The following is a 23,495-nucleotide window of genomic DNA, read 5'->3' on the forward strand; positions in this document are numbered from 1 at the left end:
ATTATTATTATTATTATTATTATTATTATTATTAGAAAGCCAACAAGATGAGTCCACAGCAAACAAGATCACTCTGCTGACTGTTGTATTGGTTCACACGTTAGACACTTCCCAAGTGTCTAGGACTGTGTGACGAATTGGAAAATAATGCGTGCAGATCCCAGTACAGCTGGCAGATGGTAATTTTGTCAGCGCCGATTATGCTGAAGTGCAGGCCAAGGTCTTTAGGCACTGCACCCAGTGTGCCAATCACTTCTTCTTCTTCTTCTTCTTCTTATTATTATTATTATTAGAAACACAACAAGATGAGTCCACAGCAGACACTCTGCTGGCTGTTGTATTGGATCACACGTCGGACACTTCCCAAGTGTCTAGGACTGTGTGATGTATTGGCGAATAATGCATGTGGATCCCAGTAATGTGGCCTTCTGCAGCTGGCAGCTGGTACTTTTGTCAGCACCAATTGTGTTTAAGTGCAGGCCAAGGTCTTTAGGTACTGCACCCAGTGTGCCTATCACCACTTCTTCTTCTTCTTCTTCTTCTTCTTCTTATTATTATTATTATTATTATTATTATTATTATTTGAAACACAACAAGATGAGTCCACAGCAGACACTCTGCTGGCTGTTGTATTGGATCACACGTCGGACACTTCCTAAGTGTCTAGGACTGTGTGATGTATCGGCAAATAATGCGTGCAGATCCCAGTAAGGTGGCCTTCTGCATTGTTAGCACTGATTGTGTTTAAGTGCAGGCCAAGGTCTTTAGGCGCTGCACCCAGCGCCTAAAGACCTTGGCCTGCACTTAAACACAATTGGTGCTACTGGGACCACCTTGACTGGCTTGTGCCAGTCTTTGCAGTTTGATATTTAAATCCTCACATTGTGTCAGCTTTTCCAGTTGTTTCTCAGCAATCCTGCTGCTATTATTATTATTATTATTATTATGGTTTTGCGCATGTGTTGTAATATGTTTTGTTTGTTGGTTTTTTAAGTCTCTTCCGCTGTGTTTTTCAGTGTTTTTATGCGTGATGGTCATTCGTTGGCCTGAGAGGTGTATTGTGTCCAAATTTGGTGTCAATTCGTCCAGTGGTTTTTGAGTTATGTTACATTTTTATTTATATAGAAGATTAGCCAGCACAGCTGCAAAACATGCCCGGAAGTCGTGATGTTTGGGTGGTTAGAGTGAGTGACTGGTTTATTTGGAATTCGTTCGCACGGGAGCCGGAAGTGTGTGCTGCTCCGTCGTGTTGCTCGAACTCTATATCTTTCTCCTCCCTCTTGACAGGCGCGGAGGTCCCTTTGGCGGCGTTTTGATTTCCTCCAAGATGGCGGCGGCGGGAGCAAACGGGGCCAGTTCTCTCCGCCGGGAGGGCAGGGAGTGGAGGGCGACGGCGCTGTTGCTGCTGCTTCTGCTGTACCTGTGTGGGACCGCCTGGGCGTCGTCTCCGTCTTCTCCTACTTCTCTTTCCCCGGAGGACCAGGCCGCGTCGCCCTCCCTGAGCCCAGTGCTAGAGTTGCACGGCTCCAACTGGAGCCTCCTCCTGCAGGGCCACTGGATGGTGGAATTGTGAGTTGCTTGCACAAGGAGAGGAGGAGGAGGAGGTGCAGGTGCACTGCATGGGACCGCTTTCACCGCCGTGGGCCAATGCTCATTGATCCAGGGGTTGGAGCTCCAAACTACAAATTCCAGTGTTATCTGCACAGATATAATCATCATCATCATCATCTTTATTTATATGGGTTATATGAGTGCGTGGAAGGGTCCAAAATTGTAGCTACACCCAAACTACATATATTTGCACCCAGATTAGGGCCCCTTCCACTCAGCTGAATAAAATCCCACAGTATCTGCTTTGAACTGGGTTATATGGCAGTGTGGACTCAGATAAGCCAAGACCATTCCACACAATCAAATAACCCAGAATATCAAGGCAGAAAGCCCCACACTTTGGTCTGGGATATCAGAGTTCACAGTGCCATATATTACAGATAATGTGGGGTTTTATTCAACTCTGGAAGGACCCCCAGCTCCAGGCCCATAGCCCGGGGGGAGGGGGAGGCTTGAAGGGTTCAGCTCCCCCCCCACCCCAAATTCTCATATCAGGAGCAAGTAGCTTCTGGTGTGAGAGAATTGGCCGTCTGCAAGGACGTTGCCCAGGGGACGCCTGGATAACTTGATGTTTTTATCATCCTTGTGGGAGGCTTCTCTCATGTTCCCGCATGAGGAGTTGGAGCTGATAGAGGGAGCTCATCCATCTCTCCCTGGATTCGAACCTCCAACCTGTTGGTCTTCAGTTATGCCGGCACAGAGGTTTAACTCACTGCGCCACCTGGGGCTCCACATTCTCAGGGTAGTCCATGAGAAGACCTTCCTGGTACATTATTTAAACTGTTATGTTTATTCATATCATGATCTGATCACCATGATCAATGTATCCCATATGCATGGGTGTATTGGGATAATGATACAAAGGTTTGCTAGGGTAGCTCTTCAGCCCCCTCCCCCATACCAAATCTGACGAGCATTTCCCTGCATTGGTTGGGATCACAGGCTCGGAAGGCCATGCTCTTCAATGTGGATACACTGTTGAAGGATTGCGTGTATCTTGTTTTCAGCGCTGGTTCATACAAAGATTTACCTTCAGGATTACAAATAGGACAGTGGAAATTATGTTGCATTACACAGGCAGAAACCTTCTATGGGCCCTTCCAGACAGCCATATAAACCAGAATATCAGGGCAGAAAATCCCACAATATTTATTATTTATTTATTTACTTTATTTCTATACTGCTTTTCTCAGCCCTCAGGCGACTCAAAGCGGTGAACAACATCAGTAACTGGGTTATCTGAGTCCACACTCAGGTAATGTGGGATTTTCTGCCTTGATATTCTGGGATATAGTGCTGTGTGGAAGGGCCCTAAATTTAAAGTTATTAGACTACCCAGAGTAAGTTTTAGACAGCAATATTTTGAGACATTGCAAGTGGCTTCTTGGAATTGTAACCTTAAAATAAAGGTTCTGCAAATGTATTATTAATATTGTATTTATTCCTAGATAATTAGTCCCTGGAGAACGTGTGTGGCACAACAATTCCTTCAGTTAACAAGATCTCTTACTTATTATGTGTGCAAAACAAATAAGGGACTGAGCAGGTGTATTCCTAGATGTAAGACTTTGTTTCATAATTAAAAATAATAATTCAAAGCAAAATCTACACTCTGGAGCACAGTGCTTTCTAATAAAATGTTACTCTCTTTTAAATCTGTTATCATTCATCTTTATCTAGTAGCTTAATTGCTCGTCCCAGCTTAATGTGTTTAAGGTATTTTTGCTGTCGGTATAGGTTGAGGTTTTTAAAGATGTTTTAATTGTTTTGGTTTTCTTGTTTTAATTATATTTCACTATTATATGTTACATGTTTTAAGTATGTTATTTTGTAACTCTTGTTTATGCTGGGCTTGGTCCCCATGGAAGCCGCCCCAAATCTCTTCGGGGAGATGGTGGTGGGATATAAGAATAACGTAATAATAATAATAATAATAATAATAATAATTTAAAAACTAATCCAAATGGTAGAAAGTAGGCTTTTTTTAAAAAAGTTATGAAATACAGCATTACTGTTGGTGAAGGAGGACAGCCTTATTTGAAAATAATGAAACATTAAGGGCTAGACCAATGTCTCTCACACTAGAAGTGACTTGCAGTTTCTCAAGTCGCTCCTGATACCAAAAAAAGTATTTTAGCTGTACCCAGTAAAAATGTCAAAATAACAGAAATATCCTAAAGGTCTTCGTGCTTCTAAAATGTGTAAATTAATTGAACTTTTATTGTGACTATTATCAAATATTAATTTCTCAGATAATACAAACATACATATATTTCTTCTGGTATTTTTGGGAAATTGGGCAGCATCCACATATCTCAGCAGGCCATGCCCTTGAATAACAATGACTTGCCTGTTAAAGTGGTGTTCTTACTTAATCAGAATTACTGCTGTTGATACACAGTTGTAACAGTGGTTGAAGGTCAATCTAGGCAGTTCTATAATTTTTCACTTCCTTTTCAGATGCACATACACACCCTTAAGCATTTGTTCCATTGCAGAAACCCCTGTTGATAGAATACAGTCACCAATGTTTTTGTGCTGTTGGCTATGTTGAGGTTAAACTTACAGAATAGTTGTTGGGAGGGAATGGCTACTGAGGTGGGGGAGTCTAGCCACACATTTAGCAGAAGGAAAGCTGATAGTGTTTTTGTTTTTTTAAAGCGGCTTGAAGAAAAATGACAAAACAGATCAGTTATCTCTGAGCCAAAACAGTCACTTGCCTGGACTACAGTTTGCTACTGATACCCATCTCACAGGAAATATGTTCTCTTGAATGCTTGTATTGTTCCTTCGCTACACCCTGCCACTGTGAGTTATTCAGTTGTGTTACTAAGGAGATGAAAATTGGTTGCACCCATGTGTCAGAAGTCGAGATAAGATTTCAACTCCAAGATTCTTCTCTCTATTGACTAGTATTGGCCTTGTCTCCTATCAAAGTTGAGGAAGGGCAAGATATGGTGGGGGAATGTCTGAAAATACATTTGTGACACGTTGGGATTATAAGAGAGCCTAGTGGCCTGTCATTGTGATACCTAGAGCTTGAAAATATTTAGTAGTGCTTGATGGAAAAAAGTGAGCTGGAAACATTTTCCATTATTTATTTTATATGTTGTAATACTAGGTGTTGTAGACTATGTTTCAGAGGAAGACAGGGGCAAACCACCTCCCGAGTATTCCTTACCTTTTGAAATTCTCCATGGTCATCATAAGTCGATGAGTGACTTGAAGTCATACATTCACAAGCACTGAATATGATATATGGGTTTATCTATTTTGCAGAGGAAAATTATGGCCTATCTACACTCCATATAAAATCCAGATTATCTGATTTGAATTGGATTATATGGCAGTGTAGACTCATATAATCCCGTTTAAAGTGGATAATGTAGATTATCTGCTTTGATAATCTAGATTACATGGCAGTGTAGAAGGGCCTAAGAGAGCCTTCAAGGCCACCTTTAAATGCTAAGCAACTTCACGGGGAAGCATATTTCTCAAGTAATGTCTTAAGTCATTTATAGTCTCAAAGGTCTAGTTTAACACTTTAAATCAGTTCTAGAAATAAATTAGCATTCAATTTAAGTAATGTAAAACATTACTTAAATTGAACTCCTTCAGTGGTAGCAAGCATCCTGAAAGCAGTACAGTGTTCCCTCGCTACTTCGCGGTTCGCTTTTTGCAGACTTGCTGTTTTGCGGGTTTATGGATGGTTGCCCAGAGCGGCATTCTAACCCCGCCTCCTGGCAACAATGGATTGTGGGAGAGAAGCAGCCAATCAAGAGAGATTGCAAAGCAAAGCAGAGATAGCTAGCAAAAAGAAAGTGCATGGTGCCTTTAAATATCTCCTCACTTCTGCTTCACCCTTGGAATGCAATATACATATATAGCGTCCCTACTTTGCAGATTTTTCACTTTTCACGAGTGGTCCTGGAACATAACTCCCACTATATAAGTGAGGGAACACTCTTTTACGCCAATTGAAATTTCGGAACAGATTAAAACAATCTTTACAATTATCTTTTCAATTGTGATTTAACTGAGTTGTTGTAGGTTTTTCCAATTGTATGGCCATGTTCTAGAAGCATTATCTCCTGACATTTCGCCTGCATCTGTGGCAAGCATCCTCAGAGGTTGTGATGAGGATGCTTGCCACAGATGCAGTTGAAACGTCAGGAGAGAATGCTTCTAGAACATGGCCATACAACCTGAAAAACCTACAACAACTCAGTGATTCTGGCCATGAAAGCCTTCGGCAATACATTAGATTGAATTGTTCAGGAAACAACGTTGATACATTAAAATAGGGCTTGTATTGTTCAAGAAGCTATATTGACACACTTTATCAATACAATTGGCCAGATAAGCAAGTGTATACTGGGCTCATTTCATATTGTTTCTTTCCCTAGCTATGCCCCTTGGTGCCCTGCCTGCCAGCAGATGGAATCATCATGGGAAGCATTTGCGAGAAATGGCAAAGACCTTGAACTCAGTGTGGGCAAGGTGGATGTTACACAGGAACCAGGTATGTTTAAAAATGTAGTTTTAGTTCGTAACTAATTATAATAAAGCACATGGTAACCTTATAATGGTGCCTTTCATTTGTGAAAATTCCAACCCATATTTACTTGCAACACAGTAGAGTAGGGGAGGCAAACCTCCAGCTTGAGCTTCCAGTTTTGTTCATTATGTGACCCTTCAGACTACAAGAGACTGGAACAATCTGCCTCACACACTGAGGTCCCTTTCACACAGCTGAATAAAATCACACATGGTCTGCTTTGAACTGGAATATATTACAGTGTGAATTCAGATATCCCAGTTCGAAGCAGATATTGTGGGATTTTCTGCCTTGATATTCTGGATTATATGGCTGTGTGGAAGGGTCACTGATTGGCAAAATCACCCAGAGGTCTTTTTCATCAACTGTCCCAGGATTGTGGCATGACCTGCTGGAAGAGGTCTGACACCGAAATCAGCTGTCAGAATTTAAGACACAAGACCTATCTCTTCTAGCAGGCTTACCCAGGGCCCTTCAACACAGCCATACAATCCAGGATATCTGATTTGAACTGAGTTATCCAAGTCCATGCTGCCATATATTTGAGTTCAAAGCAGATAATGTGGGATTTTAATACAGCTGTGGAAGGGGACCCAGTCAGTTTTTAACTTGTGAATTTTAATCTGTCTTCCATTAGTAGATTTTAAGTTATATTTTAATTCTGTATATCTTGTTGTATGTGTTTTAGTAGCGTTTTATGTCTTGTTTTAATAATGTACTACACCTCAAGCCACATGGAAAGGTGGATGGTGGTGGTAAGTGGAGGTTGTTGTTTTTGTTGTTATTATTGTTGTTGGTGTATTTTATTTGCCCCAAGGTCTAGTAGCTAACAATGAAGTTTAGGTTGTATTATTTCTCACTTTTCTGGTGTAAGATTAACAGTGACTCTTGGTGGATAATGCTGAAGGATAGCTGAATTAAAGTTGGAATATTGTTCATTATAATAAGGGGAAAATAACACCATATAAATGATTTTTTCTTGAATTGTAAATGTAATTTCCTACTTGGTTCTATCATAAAACCATGGAAGAAATTTATCAAACTGCAAAAACTGTTTTTGTGGAACATCCTGCAGCACATTTTGCTATTGTTTTTCAATGACTCTCTCATAAGAGTCTCAAATAATTCAACATAGTGTGGCAGCCACAAAAACAAAGTATCTGGAGTATAACAACTGCTTTCAAAGTAAGTACTACACAATTGAACAGGAAATAACACTTTAAAACCAGAAACAGAACATTTTTCAATTTTTGTTACACTTGTAGTCTTCAACGTAGGCACTAGCAGCTGACTTCACGTAATCTTTGAGGCCTGATCATTATTTGAGGGAAGCAAAACATTTTTATTAGACTAGTGTTTTTGACATTTCTGTTCATAGCTATATGCAATGAAGACAGATTTATCCATTCTTTTAAAACCAATGTATGCCAGCATACTGATTGCGTCTGTACATAGAGTTCAGAAGTTGGTACCTTGTCCTTTAAGATTCCTGTAAGCTCTCATCCCCAACATTATTACTGTTTCTGTTGTAAATCAGCTCAAAGCTACATGTTTGAAGTTGATACTATATGTCTGAAGCAGCATTTTTGTAGGTTCTTGTTCCTTTTGATGGTTAGCAACAGAGGTTATGTTAGCTACGAAGAGGCTAACTGCATGTCTTTTTATTTATTATTTATTTATTTATTTATTATTTATTTCTTGCATTTATTAACCGCCGCTCTCAGCCCTTAGGGCGACTTTCTAGCTTTCTAAAGCAAGGGTAGTTTGCTGGTCATTATATATTTTTTTGAAGGCTGTTGCTGTTGTTAGGTTAAGAAAAGCCTACATGGTTGACTTCAAGATTTTCTCTGCCACTAACTGTTCAACTTGCATTTAGTCTAGACCAGGGGTCCTCAAACTAAGGCCCGGGGGCCAAATGCGGCTCTCCAAGGTCATTTACCCGGCCCCCGTTTAGGGTCAACCTAAGTCTGTAATGACTTGAAAGCACACAACAACAACAACAACAACCTATCTCATCAGCCAAAAGCAGACCCACACTTCCCATTGAAATACTAATAAATTTATATTTGTTAAAATTGTTCTTCATTTTAATTATTTTATTGGTTTTAAGTGGTTTTTGCACTACAAATAAAATATGTGCAGTGTGCATAGGAATCCATTCATGCTTTTTTCAAATTATAATCTGGCCCTCCAACAGTTTAAGGGACTGTGACCTGGCCCTCTGTTTAAAAAGTTTGAGGACTCCCTGGTCTAGACAGTATTCTTCTGCTTTAAAATACATTCATCCTTTCTTTCCTATATTTTTGATACCAAATTGTATATTTCTTGTCCAGTCCTATGCATAATTCCTCAGATGTTGATTCCATTAATTTCACTGGATTTTATGTCTGAGAAAGTGAATATAGAATTGAATTTATTTTTACTGTTAGTGAATTTTTATTTCTGACAGTGCAGTGAAAATTGCTAGTTACATGTGAACCAGCATGATGCAGTGGTTTGAGTGTTGGACTGTGACTTTGGAGACCAGGATTTGAATCCCTGCTCAGTCGTGGAAATCCACTTGTTGGCCTTGGCTAAGTCTCACTTTCTTAGTTGCAGACGAATCCAAATGCAAATCTCCTTTGAACAAAGCTTGCCAAGAGAACCCTGTGATTTGGTTGCTTTTAGTCAATTCTGCAAGTTTGAATTCACTAAGACAATTATCAAAGCTGATAATCTGGATTTTATATGGTAGTGTAGAAAGGCCTAAAAGGCACAAAACAACAACAAGGGTTCAGTACTTTGTATAGGCCAGAACAGAGACTGAAGCATAGCTGGTGACAGTGTCTGTAGATCAGCTTTTGGGAATTGTTGAATCTATACATTAGTTCCTTCACATTCATTGGGCTAAGGAGCACAGAACCCCCACAAATGTACAAAAAGAGTGAATACCCCCTTTAAAAAAATCTGAGACATTTCTAAAGGAATCTCTAGATCCTTCAGCATAACTTTATGTTCAGCCTCTAATAGAAGTTGATCATAGAGTTGCACTAGAGAGATTGCATTAATCAAATCCATAAAAATTAAATCTGCAACTGTATCTCCTTCCATTGTTGATGTACTATATAGTAGTATATAAGGTATATTTAGTGATCTGGAAACACAGTAGATCATGAATTTTGGTCATTTGCTGGAATGTTTTATAAAGTAATCTTAGTTAAAACTTTTCAAATTGATTATGAGGCTGTTGGTGATTATGTCTAGAAAAGCAAGATAAACCCCACTGAAGAAAACCTCTTTACTCTTTAGGCGTAAGTGGTCGTTTCTTTGTCACTACACTTCCCACTATCTACCAGTAAGTACCTCACTTCATTTTTCCTGACAATAACCACTGTTTACTATTGCAGTACAATATTTCTGTATGGTTTGATGAGTAGCATTGTGAGGGTGAAGCAGACAACAAAGTAATGGAGAAACAGAAGCAATATATCAGTCTACTAGTTAAAGATTCTGTTCAGTGTGCTTCTTGGTGGAGGTGCAACTAATGCTTTAAAAAGGCTAGAAGTTGAGCCTTTTTGTGTTCGTGGGGAACAGTATTCTTTATAAACCATTGGAGGAACATATTCCCTAGTGCAGTTCTTGGAGACGAGACCGCATTGAATTCAGTGTGTTGTAGAGTGGGAATAACAGCAGACATACCACTGGAGCTGGAATGGGATTCACTTTTTTGCAGGCAAACATCACTATTATCATTAGATTCATAGTGATTTATTTGTGCAATTTTTAGGTTCGTATGAAATGGTTATGTTAATAAAGTTATACAGTGCTGACCGTGTGTTGTCTAGTTAGGGTTTGTCTCCTAAAATATGAATTCTAACATAGATTACAGACAAGGATCCCTCTTCCCTTCATTCAAGGTAAACGAGAAAGAAGGATAGCAAGAAATAAGCCTTTAGAGATTTGCTTCCTTTTCTTCAACACATGTGCACTGTACTCCCGTACTTGTGCTACAATAGCACAGAGATAAAGACCTAGGAGGGAGGCAGTATGAACAGGTAGACTTGCTTCTTTGGCCTCTATTCAAGATTGTATTTAGAATTGTCTGCATGCAGCGGCATGGCACTTGTAGCTTTGGTAGTATAATTACATTGTTATCTATTTTCAGTGCAAAGGATGGCATATTCCGCAGATACCGTGGCTCAAGGTCACTCGAGGATCTAGAGGGCTATATCCTGGAGAAAAAATGGGAAGCTGTAGAACCTGTGGCAGGATGGAAGTCCCCATCATCTATACTGTAATTATCTTATATTTTCTTGTCTTAAGCTGGAATTACCTTTCAGGTTTTAAGAAGTGACTTTGTTGCAAACTGCAATTATCCATTTACTTCTCCTTCCTGCTTCTTCTTATGACTTTATGGAATATATTGTGATGCTAATGTGTTGAAGAAAGACAAAAGTTTGCATTTGCTGTATTTTCCCCCAATGCGTGTTTTATTTATTTATTTAAACTACTTTAATCCTTGCTAGGTATCTTGTTGCTCAAAATAATCAGTAAAACCAAGGCATCTTCAAACTAAAATAATTCATCGGTGGTCAACAGGACTCTTAATGCTTGGCTCAGTAGATCATAATTTGTTGTTACAGTATAAAGAAGCTGATGTCCGTATCACTTGTTCAAATGGAGGGCATTCTGCAGCAAGAAATCTCTGTTGTATATCTGCATAAGATATCACTCCTTATGGATGGACTAACCACTTCATCACATTGAGAGATGAAATGTATGGCTGACAGTCCCTTTAAGAGAGAGAATCTTCCCTTTAAGGAAGAGAATCGCCCCATTTGGAGTTCTGCCTCCCCACCAGACTCACACTGGAAACTTAAAAGCTGGCAATACATTCATATTCATCACAAGGTCAATATTTCTTTTTTTAAAAATCAGGAGAAACAGCAATATCTGAAAACCAAGAGATCACTAGCCCTGCCCAAAGCCCCTTACATTAAAGGAGATTGACACCAGTTTAAAACCACTTCTTTGAGGGGATCCTATGGTTCTGCCCCAAACCCCATAGGATACAAGAGACAGTGCTCCAGTTTAAAACCACTTCTTTGAGGGGATCCTAATGATCTGCATGTAACCCCAGAGGATACAAGAGCCAGTGATCCAGGTTAAAACCATTTCTTTCCATGGGATCCTATTGTTCTGTATCAAACTCAATAGGATACAACAGACTGCTGATGGTTGGGCAATGAAACAGGATGGGAAAACTTTAATGGTTCCCATCCCACCTGTTTTTCAGTTGTAAAGATGGGAGTAAAGTGTGATAAGCGGTAGGTGCTCTGAACACAATTGCTGGCACATGTTCAGAGTTTCCTCCTTTCAGAACATTTCAGCTTCTTTTCAGCCCTGGAACATGTGATGAGCTCTGTGCCTCTCAATGCTAGAAAAGAGGCTGAACGAGGGGGAAATTTCTCAATGTGATCAGTTTGATTGCTGGAGTTCCCTCCTTTCAGGATGCTTTGGCCTCTTTTCAACCATGGAGGGCTAGGCATAACAGCCAGAAGTAGTTTAACTCATGTGATGAACTCAGTGCCTTTCCATGCTTGAAAAGAGACCTAAGTGTCATGTTACTGGAAAATTTCTCAATGTGATAAGGTGGTTAGAGAAGGGAACCATTAGGAGACCACAGTACGTTGATGGATGTATACTCACAGAGTCTTTCAAATATTGCCCTTCCAAGCTAACCATAGCTTTAAACAAAATCACTGCCCACTAAGCTGAGACAGGAAGTGGGTTGTTGGTTGAGACAGTTCTTTAAAAGACATTTGGTTGCTGTAATTTAATGAAATTGTGGACTGCTTATTCAGAAATATTGGTATAATATGTGTAATGGTGGCCATAGGTCACTTGTTTATATGTTGATTGGTCATGGACCTTTAACAGATATATATTTTTTATCTACGTGCAATGTTTAAAATTTTGAGTAACTTGGAACCTCAGTATTTGAAAGAATGCCTTGTCTTGGATATCGCATTGACATAAAGGCAGAATATAATTTTAGTAACATATACATAATAAACATTTATTCACCTCGGTTGTATAATGATCAAAATGTACCCTTTCTATATTTGAAAGACTTCTTCCTTGGTATCCCATACTACACAGCAGGATACAGTGGTGAAGTAAAATAAAAAAATTAAGAAGAATGGGAAATAATACTTTATTTGTAGCTAAACATGCAAGGACACTTAGGATACTGAGGAGTCTTTCACTACTGAGTTAACTAACGATATGACTTTCGTATTAGGATGCATGGAATGGCAGGACTCTTCTATTTATCTGGATGGATCAGGGTGAGTAAACAAGATGCTTGTTAAGTGGTATGCTGGTGGGTTGTGTATTCTTCTGTATGGAGAGCATGTTCTCAAATATTCCACCAGCATAGGAAATTTGCACACCTAGCATAGTGCTAAAGGTAATTTTAAGAACATGGAAATTTTAAACCCACTGAATTTTTTTTGTACTGACAGGAACTCTGTTTTTCAAATTGTGTCCACAAATTTCAGTAGTGTTTCAGACATTTTGTCATAGTGGATGATGGGTTATAGCATCACCTTTCCCTCAGTAATGTAATGAAATCTGATGTAAATTAAACATTTTATATTATATTGAACACAACGTATTGTAGCATTAGGACATCAAAATGAACTTCTGTGACCTTATTACATTTCAGCTTAGTTCTGGTTTAATATTATTTTCAGCAACAGTTTTGAAGTATTGTAGCAATACTACCATGAATCATCACTAGATGTTCTTTTCTCCACACAAAACCACTAAAACTTGAATGGTGTCAATGTTTTTTGCTACTTCTGGTCAAAATAGAACTGGTTTCCCATTGTACCATTCAAGGTGAAATACCCATAAGCCTTTCCCAACCTGTTGTCCTCCAGATATTTCAGCCTACAAATCTATTAGCTAAAGTAGAACACCATTTTGGGAAAGTCTGGTATATTGTAGACATGTGCATTCAGGGGAAACCTTATCCTGTTTTGTGTCCCGGCTTTAGTTTGTTTGTTTGTTTATTTATTTACTATACTTGTATACCGCCTTTCTCAGCCTTATCGGCGACTTTATGTTAGTGGCTTCTAAAATACTTTGTTAATCTTTTTGTTAGTGGCTTCTGAAAGAATCTTAAACTCTATAAGGGGTTAGCTAAGTCAATTTGCAGTGAGTAAATGGGCACAAATATGACATTTAAAACAAAATACTGTTTGCTACTCATTTACCTTTATTTATTTTCTGTTTTTTCGTTTTCCTCTAATGTCACTGTTTAGAAGCTCATCCCTAGATGAAGTATGTTGTAGCTTACAAAATCTTTCATAATTTTATACTTGTTGATCTTTAAGACATGAAGATTTTTTTAAAATGATTATTTTTGTTAGAATATGCCTGGTTAATTTGTGGAATTGTCCGAAGGTCATATCATACCATTGGTGACATAGGTTAATTTGTCATCTTTACAGCAAATCCACAACTACTTAACAGACACTCTTGGACTTCACGTTTGGGTTTCCTATGCTGTCTTCATACTTGGCACTTTATTGGTTGGTCTTATCTTGGGCTTGGTAAGAAATATTTTATGTATATATTATGAAAAACAAACTGTGGAGAGTTTTTACTATCAAAAAAAATTACAGCACTCTAATGCAAACTAGCATCTCTCATATAAATGCCAGTGGTAGTGTAACTGAATTTGTTTCATCCAGTGAGAGGAACTGGTTTTGTTATGTAACAGTGAAGTAATAAATATTGAAGGCCGGCCTTCCATGTTGACATTGGGCATTAACTCAGTAGTTCAAGTGCTTGAGCGTTTGTAATAGATATTTAAGACTTTTAACATTTATGTTTCCTTTTCTATAAAATCTTCACATCAGATCACGTTATTCAAATAGTCTAAACTTTATTCATCTCAAATTCTAATGTTTGGCCATAATTAAAGCCTCAGCTATATAGCCATGTTCTAGAGCAGGGGTCCTCAAACTAAGGCCCGGGGGCCATTCACCCGGCCCTCGCTCAGGGTCAACCTAAGTCTGAAATGACTTGAAAGCACACAACAACAACAATCCTATTTCATCAGCCAAAAGCAGGCCCACACTTCCCATTGAAATACTAATAAGTTTATATTTGTTAAAATTATTCTTCATTTTAATTATTGTATTGTCTTGTTAAGGGTCTTTTGCAATACAAATAAGATATGTGTAGTGTGCATAGGAATTAATTTATGTTTTTTTCAAATTATAATCCGGCCCTCCAACAGTTAGAGGGACCGTGACCTGGCCCTCTGTTTAAAAAGTTTGAGGACCCCTGTTGTAGAGGCATTCTCTCCTGACATTTCGCCTGCATCTATGGCAAGCATCCTCAGAGATGGTGAGGTGGATAGAACTGCTGTTTAGTAACTACGAGGGGTATTTTTTAAGTAAGGTCCATTTAAACATAAGTACACAATGAAAGTTTATTTCTAAAAAGTAAATTTATTTTCAGAAAGTACATACTTCACTCTATTTTTCGACATAGTTGCCAAGTTTGTTCAAACACTTATCATACCTCTGAACCAATTTTAAAATACCCTCTTCATAAAAAACTTGCCACTACCAAAAGCCATCAAATTGTCTGTAATCAAAGAAGGGCGATCAGAGTGGTCCTCATCATGGACGTTGTCATGGCCATCTTTGAATTGTCGTACCCACTTACGCACTTTGCTTTCACTCATAACAGTATCACCGTACACTTCACAAATCTGTTGATGAATTTCTGCAGCAGGCAGGTTCCTTGCTGACAAAAACCATATCACTGAGCAAACCTCACATGCGGAGGGTGAGTTGATAGTCTTAAACATTTTTAAAGCACAGAACAGAACCGTACAGGTTAGCTACAGAGCAGAAACTGAGCACAGTTGTTCCCGAGGCATGCTGGTACACGACGCACGCGCTTGTTGCGGTATGCGCACAAACTACTAGTGTCTACAACAAAACGGACCTTACTTTAAATATACATTTATATATTTTTTAAAATTTCCAGAATGATTGACAGTCATTTGTTACACTCTATACAACCAGCCTTATAAGATAGATCATAAGTATAATCCCTGTAAATTGAAAGGTAGGTGTGTGTAAGCAAGCTTAAAGAGATTTGGCATGGCTTGAGTGGGGCTATCTAATACGTTAACATCTTAGATAGCACTTGAATTACAGAGTATTACACTATGTAACAAAATTTGAAAAAATGTTCCAAATTTTAAAGCATTATTTCCTGTTTAATAGTGCAATACTTTGAAAGTAGTTGTTATACTCCAGAACTTTGTTTTTTGTGGCTGTTGCAAACTATGTTGAATTGGTTAAGACTCAATGAGATATTAATTGAAAAACTACTAAAATGTGCTGCAAGTTGTCCTGGAAGAACAAAGTTTTTGCAGTTTAATAAATGTTTTACATGTTTTTTTATCATAGAATCAATTAGGAAATGACATTTATAACCCAGGAACAAAAATTGTGTTTCTTAGGGTCCTTCCACACAGCCCTATATCCCAGAATATCAAGGCAGAAAATCCCAAAATATCTGCTTTAAACTGTGTTGTCTGAGTCCATACTCAGATAATGTGGGATTTTCTGCCTTGATATTTGGGATATAAGGCTGCGTGTAAATGCCCATTGTGTAATGTTTGTAATTGTAGTATAAGGATTTCCCAGGCAACTTGTTGAATTGTGGTTTCAGTAAACTGTTTAATGGTATGAGCGTCATGGATTTGTGGTTAAATAAAAATATAAATTAGATATATACCCCTGAGGTATAGATGAATGATAGAAAAATCCAAAAGGTAAAGATAGCATCTAGACATGAAACAATTTGGTTGTAATTAATGAGATTTTGCAATATTACTTTTCTTTTTTCAGATACTGGTTTTAATTTCAGATTGCATTTCTCCATCAAAGTCCAAAACAGAAGATCCTGGTAAGTGTATAATCAAAAGTAGTATTGCAGCGTACAATTTTGTCGGCATTGTATTGCAAATAAGATCATTAAACAATTTCAAAGTGCAATTTATTCAGCAGATTCTAATTTTTTCCATACAGAAGTTGTGATGGCGCACAAGTAGCTTGATACCTATTTATTTTATTTATTTATTAATGCACTTGTATACCGCTAATATCTCAGCCTAAATCGGCGACTCATTGCGGTTTACAACATTTAAAAAACAATATTCAGTTAAAAGCATAAAACACATATACAGTACAAATTATTGGGCCACCAATAACAATCCTATGCATCTCATAACTGGAATCGTAATCCAAAATTCATCGTCCGTGTATAACCAATCCTTTAGTCATCACAATTCGTTACAACGGATTAACCGAATGCTTGTTTAAACATCCATGTCTTCAATCTTTTCTGAAACACCATCAGCGAAGGGGCTGATCGTACCTCTATGGGGAGGGTGTTCCAAAGCCGGGGGGCCACCACAGAAAAGGCCCTGTCTCTCGTTCCCGCCAGCCGCACTTGTGAAGCCGGCGGGATAGAGAGCAGGGTCTCCCCAGAAGATCTTAGGGTCCTGGCGGGCTGATAGGCTGAGATACGTTCGGATAGATAAGTTGGGCCAGAACCGTTTAGGGCTTTAAAGGCCAACGCCAGCACTTTGTAAATACCTCTTCCTTGGGCTGCATAAGCATCTGATTCTACACTACCATATAATCCAGTTTAATGTGGATTTTATGTAGCTGTGTGGAAGGGGGTCTCAGCTGCTATTCAACACAGTTAAGCAGTATGTTGACCACAGTAATGCAGTTTGCTCACATGGGAAAAAATCCTTTAGGACAACTTTCCATTACCTTTTGTACTGGCATACAATAGAGTTGAAATGCAAAATGGCTGGGAGGCTACCAGGGAGTATAAGTGGGTACAAAGTGGCCACTGTCTTGATGTCCTACTTCTTGATATCTAGTTCAGTGGTTCCCAACCTTTTTTTACCAGAGACAACTTGACCAGGGACCACTTGACCAGGAACCACTCACCATAATAGTACCAAAACATTTACGAATCAGTTTTTGGTCATCTTTACATTCGGTTTGGCTATTTGGGGTGCTGATTCAGAAAATTGCATTGGATAGACCACATCAGCTCTAGTTTCTGATACAGAACATATGCCATCCAGTAGTTGCCATCACCTCACCCATAGAAAACCATATTTAATAATCCTTGGCACTATAAGAGAGTTTCATAAGACAAGTTGCTCTTGTTGCAACGGTGTAGTAACACTGAGACTGTGGACCATATTTTAGTTCTTGTGGGCCATTGATGGTCCATGGGCCACACACAGGTTGGGAACCACTGGTCTAAAGTATATTGGAAAGCTTCTTGTCAACTATGAAGAAATGTGTTTTAGTTACACAGTAATTTAAGTCTGGAGTTTAAATTCTGTGATCCTTAACATCGAACTGGAATTCTGATTTTAAGCAGTCCATATTGTAGCATCACTTCTTTTTTGTAATCTGTATAGAACTTCAATACTAAATGTGCAGATTTATTTCCAACTAGGGGGATTTGTGAATGTCTTACTATTTCCATTGAAATAAAGATAAACAACTTAAACTTGTAAATAACTATCTTTGTGAGAGGGAGAGAAAATTAAATGGTGGGAGGTAAGCAAACTCCAAATTAATGTCCTTATTCTGATATTAACAAATAAAAAAATCATTTTGCTTTTTTGTGCAAGGATAGGAAAAAATCACAACATACAGGAGAACCACAAGAGTTACAAGATAGACTGTGGAGGAAATAGAACCAGAGAACTGGATTACAACAAAGACAGCAGTTATGGGTTTTTAAATAAAATAAAGTGTGCTATTATTGTTTTGGATTTCATTTGTTTTTATTCTTTTAGATTTGATGGTCCCCAGTGAGGATAAAATAGAAGAGCAACAGGAGCCACTCCAACGAGCAGCAGGAGAGACAGTTACGGAAAAGGAGTTGCCTGAAGGAGACAACAAGGAAGATGGGGAAGAAGAGTCTCAAGAGAATTCATCAGATGACTCTGCGGTCAAAGGATCTCAGTCAGAAGATGAATTGGAGCATCAGGAATCTGACAAAGTAGAGCAAAGTTCTGTAAGGCAACGTAAAAACCAGGTGGATGCTGCTGGACTATAGTGCAGTTTGCTGTATACATAATTCGATGTGGACCAAAGACGCATTAAGGTTCCCCTCCTTTTTTTTTTGCAGCTGCATCCAAACACTTGACCTGTAAACTGTTACAGTTGATGATTTGTGCCAGATGGTTATTGCATTCTTTTAGGGGCAGTATTTTCTAAAGTTTGCTCTGAAAGATAATATTCTAATGCTAAGATTATAGCCATGACAATCAAAAAGCAAATTCTATTTTTATGGATTGCGGGGAGCGGGTTGAGGCTTTATATTTAAGCAATGCCAGAAGCAAGGGAAATGTGCTTCCTACACAAATGCAAATTCCATATATTTTAGTACTTAGTGATGACAAATCTTAGGTAATCTGTTAAAACTCTGGAACAAGTCAGTAAATATAGTATAGAAAACTGTATATTAAAAAGCTGACATTCATCAGTAGACACAGGGCAGCTTCAAACATGACAAATTAAGACATCATTCTTGAATGAAGCTGCATGTATGTGCAAGGCACTATCATGTTTTGAAATAACTGAGTGCATCAATTGCATGTTTGTTTCATAGCTTCAGTTGCCTAGTGTACATTGAAGAGTGAGCTTTTTAATTTCTGAAGTGTCTTCCACTGTAGAAAGTTATAAAAACTCATAAATCACAAAATTTCACTTGTATCTAAGAAAAGCTATTAACTAACTGTACACATCTATTTCTGTGTTGGCATATAAATGGATTCTGTATCTAAAGACTTGTCTCTAATGCAGGCATGGGGAAAATGTGGCCCTCCAAGATGATGATGTATTACATCTACCATTGACCTTGTTCAATATAGTCAGTGCTTAGGAATGCTGGGAGTTGTAATCCAACACTGCCTTGATTGTCCTTTGTGTATATTCCACGTAAGCTTCCTCATTTATTAACATGCTGAGCATAATGTGACTTTTTAGGTTAGTTTGATACTGTTGCTATCCAACATGCATTCCAATACAAGGTGCATCCACATAGTGCAGAATTAGAAAATGCCATGTTTTGTACCATAATGCTTACTGTATGTACTCATGTATATAAATCAAGGGCAGATTTTGGGGCCAAAATTCTGAATTTTGGTATGATCCATGGGTAAGTTAAACTCAAAACATTCTACAAAGAAAGTATCACTGCCACCTGAGGGGGTCAGGGACCACCACTACTATTTAAAAGGATGAGTGATAATCTGAAGTGATTTTGAGGTTATCACCAGTGACCAAAATACTGTGTTCTGAAAGGGGTTTTGTATCTGCTTAAATGTGATGGTGTCTGAAACCATAGTTGTTCAGGCTACTTTGTGTAACAGATGTCTTATTTCTGAATTGATAATAATGTTAATTGACTTCACACATCCCATATGCAGGGTGAGGCAGCATAACTTCCTTTTTTTAAATGTGCGCCATTCAGTCGGTTGAAGATGTAGCAGAGCGCTAGTGGTCTCATTCAAGAGGCGGGAGTATAAAGTTTTGTCCTGTCACAGTTCAGTCACCATCATGCATTGGAACAGTGAAGAGCGTGCTTTTGCCATTGAGGCCTACTTTTTGAGTGGATTTGGAGTGGCCGGCCTGCTCTCCAGATTTGGCTCCTTGTGATTTTTTTTCTATGGGGTTTTTTGGAATCCCATGTTTATGTGAACTGTCCAAGGACCCAAAAGATTTGAAGACCAACATCCAGGAAGAAATTGCCAACATAACGCCTGCTATGCTGACAAGAGTCATGACAAATGCCAGAAATCAGTTTACTCAGTGTATGGAGAATGGGGGACGTCACCTACCTAATTTGATCTTCAAAACTACGTAAAACAAAACTTTATATATGCGCCTACATTATAAAAAAATAAATAAAAAATTCTGATTCATACAGTGGGTTTTATTAGGTTTTGAAAAAAGGAAGTTATGCTGCCTCACCCTATACAAATAAGTATGGTATAACTGTATTGGTATATCAGTATATTTTCTTACTTTATGTAAATCTCATCTTCAGTACTTTGGAATTAATTAAGCTTAAACTGCATCAAAAAACTCAAAACAATGTTGCAGGATATTGAAATAAATCTGAGGGTTAAGGGAACTATAAGTAAAAACAAATGGCAGCTAGATATGTTCAGTTTCGATGCTTAATGGACCATTGAAGCCCTAGCAAACAGTATTAAAATCAACAGTAATAATTGCAATCCCCGTTTATTCTGTTCTGCATACAACATAAATAAATGCATGTGCAGAATATCAATTCCTAAGGTAGATTACTAGAAATGCTTTAGTGGGTATCCTTTCCTTTTTCTAAAAATACGAATAGAAGTTTAAATGATAATTAACAAACTTCATGAATATTGGGTTGTTGTAGGTTTTTCCGGGCGATATGGCCATGTTCTAGAGGCATTCCCTCCTGATGTTTCGCCTGCATCTATGGCAAGCATCCTCAGAGGTTGTTGAAAAAACCTACAACAACCCAGTGATTCCGGCCATGAAAGCCTTCGGCAATACATTCATGAATATTGGCAGTCCCTAAGTTACAAGCATCCAATTTACAAATGACTCATAGTTAAGTATGGGGATGAGACATCAGGAAGGGGGAGAAATCTATCTCTAGGAAGGGAAATCCACTTCTGGAACAGTGATCATGGGGAAAAGATATCTCCACCAAAGCTTTATCACTTTCCTTGTTTCCACAACAAGCCAATTTTTTCAAGTCCTAATTATCCCAGTAGCGGAAAGTGAGGTGAAATCTCACTTTATAAGGCTGGAGTTACCCTTAAAAATATACCTGTTTTGACTTACAAACAATTTCAACTTAAGAACAAATCTACAGAACATATCTTGTTTATAACTTGGGATTGCTTTTACTTCAATTATACACTAAGTGCACTTTTCAAACTACTAAAAATGTCAGGAAAATAACGTACTCTTTATTTGATCATAGAACTATTTTGATACAACGGACTAGTAGTATGGCCAAGGTTGTTTTTTTTTTGGTACATAATGATAGGCTTTGGAAGCTGATCCCTTCAGTTCCCCACAAAGGAAAGATGGACCGTAGTTAATTGACTTCTGTTCCATAACTACAGGTAGAATCTGTCTTAATTGTGTGCTCCACTGATAAGAATGCTTAGAGTATATTAACAGAAAGTTCATGTGTTGTAACTCCGGTGACAGGAATAAGTAATATTCTAAAAGCACTTGAAAAAAAGATATATTTTCCTAAATGTGCTTAAGATAATATTGAGATAGTTTTCTATATATACTCAGAGAAGAAGGTAAGGTGGCAATCCTAAGCGTGTGTCATTCCCTTTTGAATTCAGAGGGGCATAGTTCCAAGTAAAGTAGTCAAAATTAAGTTGTAATGATCTCTTGGCATGTGGCCCCTCACGTTGCATGTCACTGCCATCTGCCATGCTTGCAGCTTGAAGTATTAGGCCTTGAATTATAGTGCAGTACAAACCCCTTATCCAAGGATTCTATATCCATGGTTTTACTTATCCATATTCCAAAAAATATTTCCCTCTGGAAGAGTTTATGGGCCTCTTTAGGTCCATTTTGTGGTGAGCCTTTGTCTCAAGTATCCTCACAATATAGGGTCCACTATTTTCCATGGTTTCAGGTCCACAGAATGTCTTGGAACATATTCCCTTCAGATGTGGTGTCATACTGTACTTTCCTTGTGCCTATATGTGTTATAGTAAAGACAATTCAGTTCATCAGGTGTTCAATTCTATTTGTCACTAGAAAGTTTGCAATCATGATACAGATATGAGAATTGAAAATAGTCCTTCCATTAGTTTAGGGCAGAGTGAACTCTTGGGTCTCACCAAAAATATATACGTGTAGCAGCTTTTCAGTAACACAAGTTGTGAAATACTGTTGCAATCATGACCATACATAAGAATGTGCTATGATCCACACGTTTTTTTCAGATGTTTTAATATGCATGGATGTCCAATTTCTAAAGGTGCCAAGCTTTCAACAAGTGAAGAGAGGTTATTCTTGGATAAAGTAATTGTTAAGGAATTAGTACTGGGCAAGCAAAGTGCTTTGTTCAAACTCACTAGTTACTTAGAAACAGATTGCGCTGGAAAATAATGCAATATTTGTGATTGGTTGAAACAGATAATTTAGTTTGTGACATGTTTTTTATGCAAAAATTTATACTAAAATGCTGTTGTCTATTTCTTTGTTAACTATAAAAAATATTTATTTCAAGTCCTGTGTCCATTTATTTATTTATGTGTCGCATTTATATCCTGCCTTTCTCACCCTGAAGGGGACTCAGGGTGGCTCACAACAAAGGCACATTTATGTTCTGAATACATAAAAATAAAACAACAGACAGTTTAAAATCACATATTAAAACAAGTCACTTAAATCAATTACTTAAAATTACAGAATCCAAAAGCATATAATTTAATGGAGTTGAAAACAGTCTTTGCATCTCTATATTTATTTCTTTAATGCTGTGATCATTTAAAAGTCAACATAGATTTCTCAAGAACAAGTCATACCAAACTAATCTTATCATTTTTTCAATAGGGTTACCAGCTTGGTAGATGCAGGGAATGCTGTGGGTGTAGCATATCTTGATTTCAGTAATGCATTTGACAAGGTCCCCCATGATCATCTTGCAAACAAACTAGTAAAATGTGGGATAGCTAATACTACTGTTAGGTGGATTTGTAATTGGTTAAGCAATCAAATCCAATGGTTCCTCTTTATCCTGGAAAGAAGTGACTATTGCGATTTCAATTTTGCGATTTCAAATCAAACTCTACCCATGTTTCAAGGCACTTGGAGCAGCCTCACCCAGTTAGTACCCAGATAGCAGGATCCTACCACCCCCACCCCCATTTTGTGATATTTCTTGATGGGAAGTGCTTGGAGATGAGTTACATGAATGAAACTTGCAGACAGGATCTGGTAACATACTTGTTCCTGCAAGTTGGAATTATATTCAAGTCCACTTGGAGAATCGATCACTCCTGCCTGCTTAAAAATAGTCAAGGATAGCCATATTAATCTAGAATATCAATATGCAAAATGAAATTGTAGCATCTTTGATCTTTTGAGAAAGAAGTAGGTAGCACAAGCTTTCATAGACATCAATTGCATCTACACTGTAGAATGAAATGCCAGTTAAAGTGAACACTTTG

General features: G+C 38.1%; 1 protein-coding gene across 1 annotated transcript; it reads left to right on the top strand.

Moving 5' to 3' along the window:
- The first annotated feature begins 1,254 nt into the window (after positions 1 to 1,254).
- TMX4 (thioredoxin related transmembrane protein 4) lies at positions 1,255 to 22,551 on the top strand. The gene is made up of 8 exons (XM_060785719.2): positions 1,255 to 1,569; positions 6,018 to 6,133; positions 9,458 to 9,503; positions 10,314 to 10,442; positions 12,453 to 12,498; positions 13,669 to 13,770; positions 16,096 to 16,153; positions 18,081 to 22,551. Exons 1-8 carry the CDS (start codon positions 1,328 to 1,330, stop codon positions 18,341 to 18,343), a joined length of 1,002 nt encoding a protein of 333 aa, XP_060641702.2. The 5' UTR covers positions 1,255 to 1,327; the 3' UTR covers positions 18,344 to 22,551.
- Positions 22,552 to 23,495: the final 944 nt, after the last annotated feature.

Source organism: Anolis sagrei, chromosome 1 (genome assembly GCF_037176765.1).
Source record: "Anolis sagrei isolate rAnoSag1 chromosome 1, rAnoSag1.mat, whole genome shotgun sequence".
Lineage (NCBI taxonomy): Eukaryota > Metazoa > Chordata > Lepidosauria > Squamata > Dactyloidae > Anolis > Anolis sagrei.

What these genes read in the sequence shown, in the direction of transcription:
- TMX4 (XM_060785719.2), top strand. Translation starts at nt 1,328, where the DNA reads ATGGCGGCGGCGGGAGCAAACGGGGCCAGTTCTCTCCGCCGGGAGGGC. An exon ending in GGATGTTACACAGGAACCAG is followed by an intron (nt 6,134 to 9,457) that starts GTATGTTTAAAA and finishes TTTACTCTTTAG; the next exon opens with GCGTAAGTGGTCGTTTCTTT. An exon ending in GTCCAAAACAGAAGATCCTG is followed by an intron (nt 16,154 to 18,080) that starts GTAAGTGTATAA and finishes TTATTCTTTTAG; the next exon opens with ATTTGATGGTCCCCAGTGAG.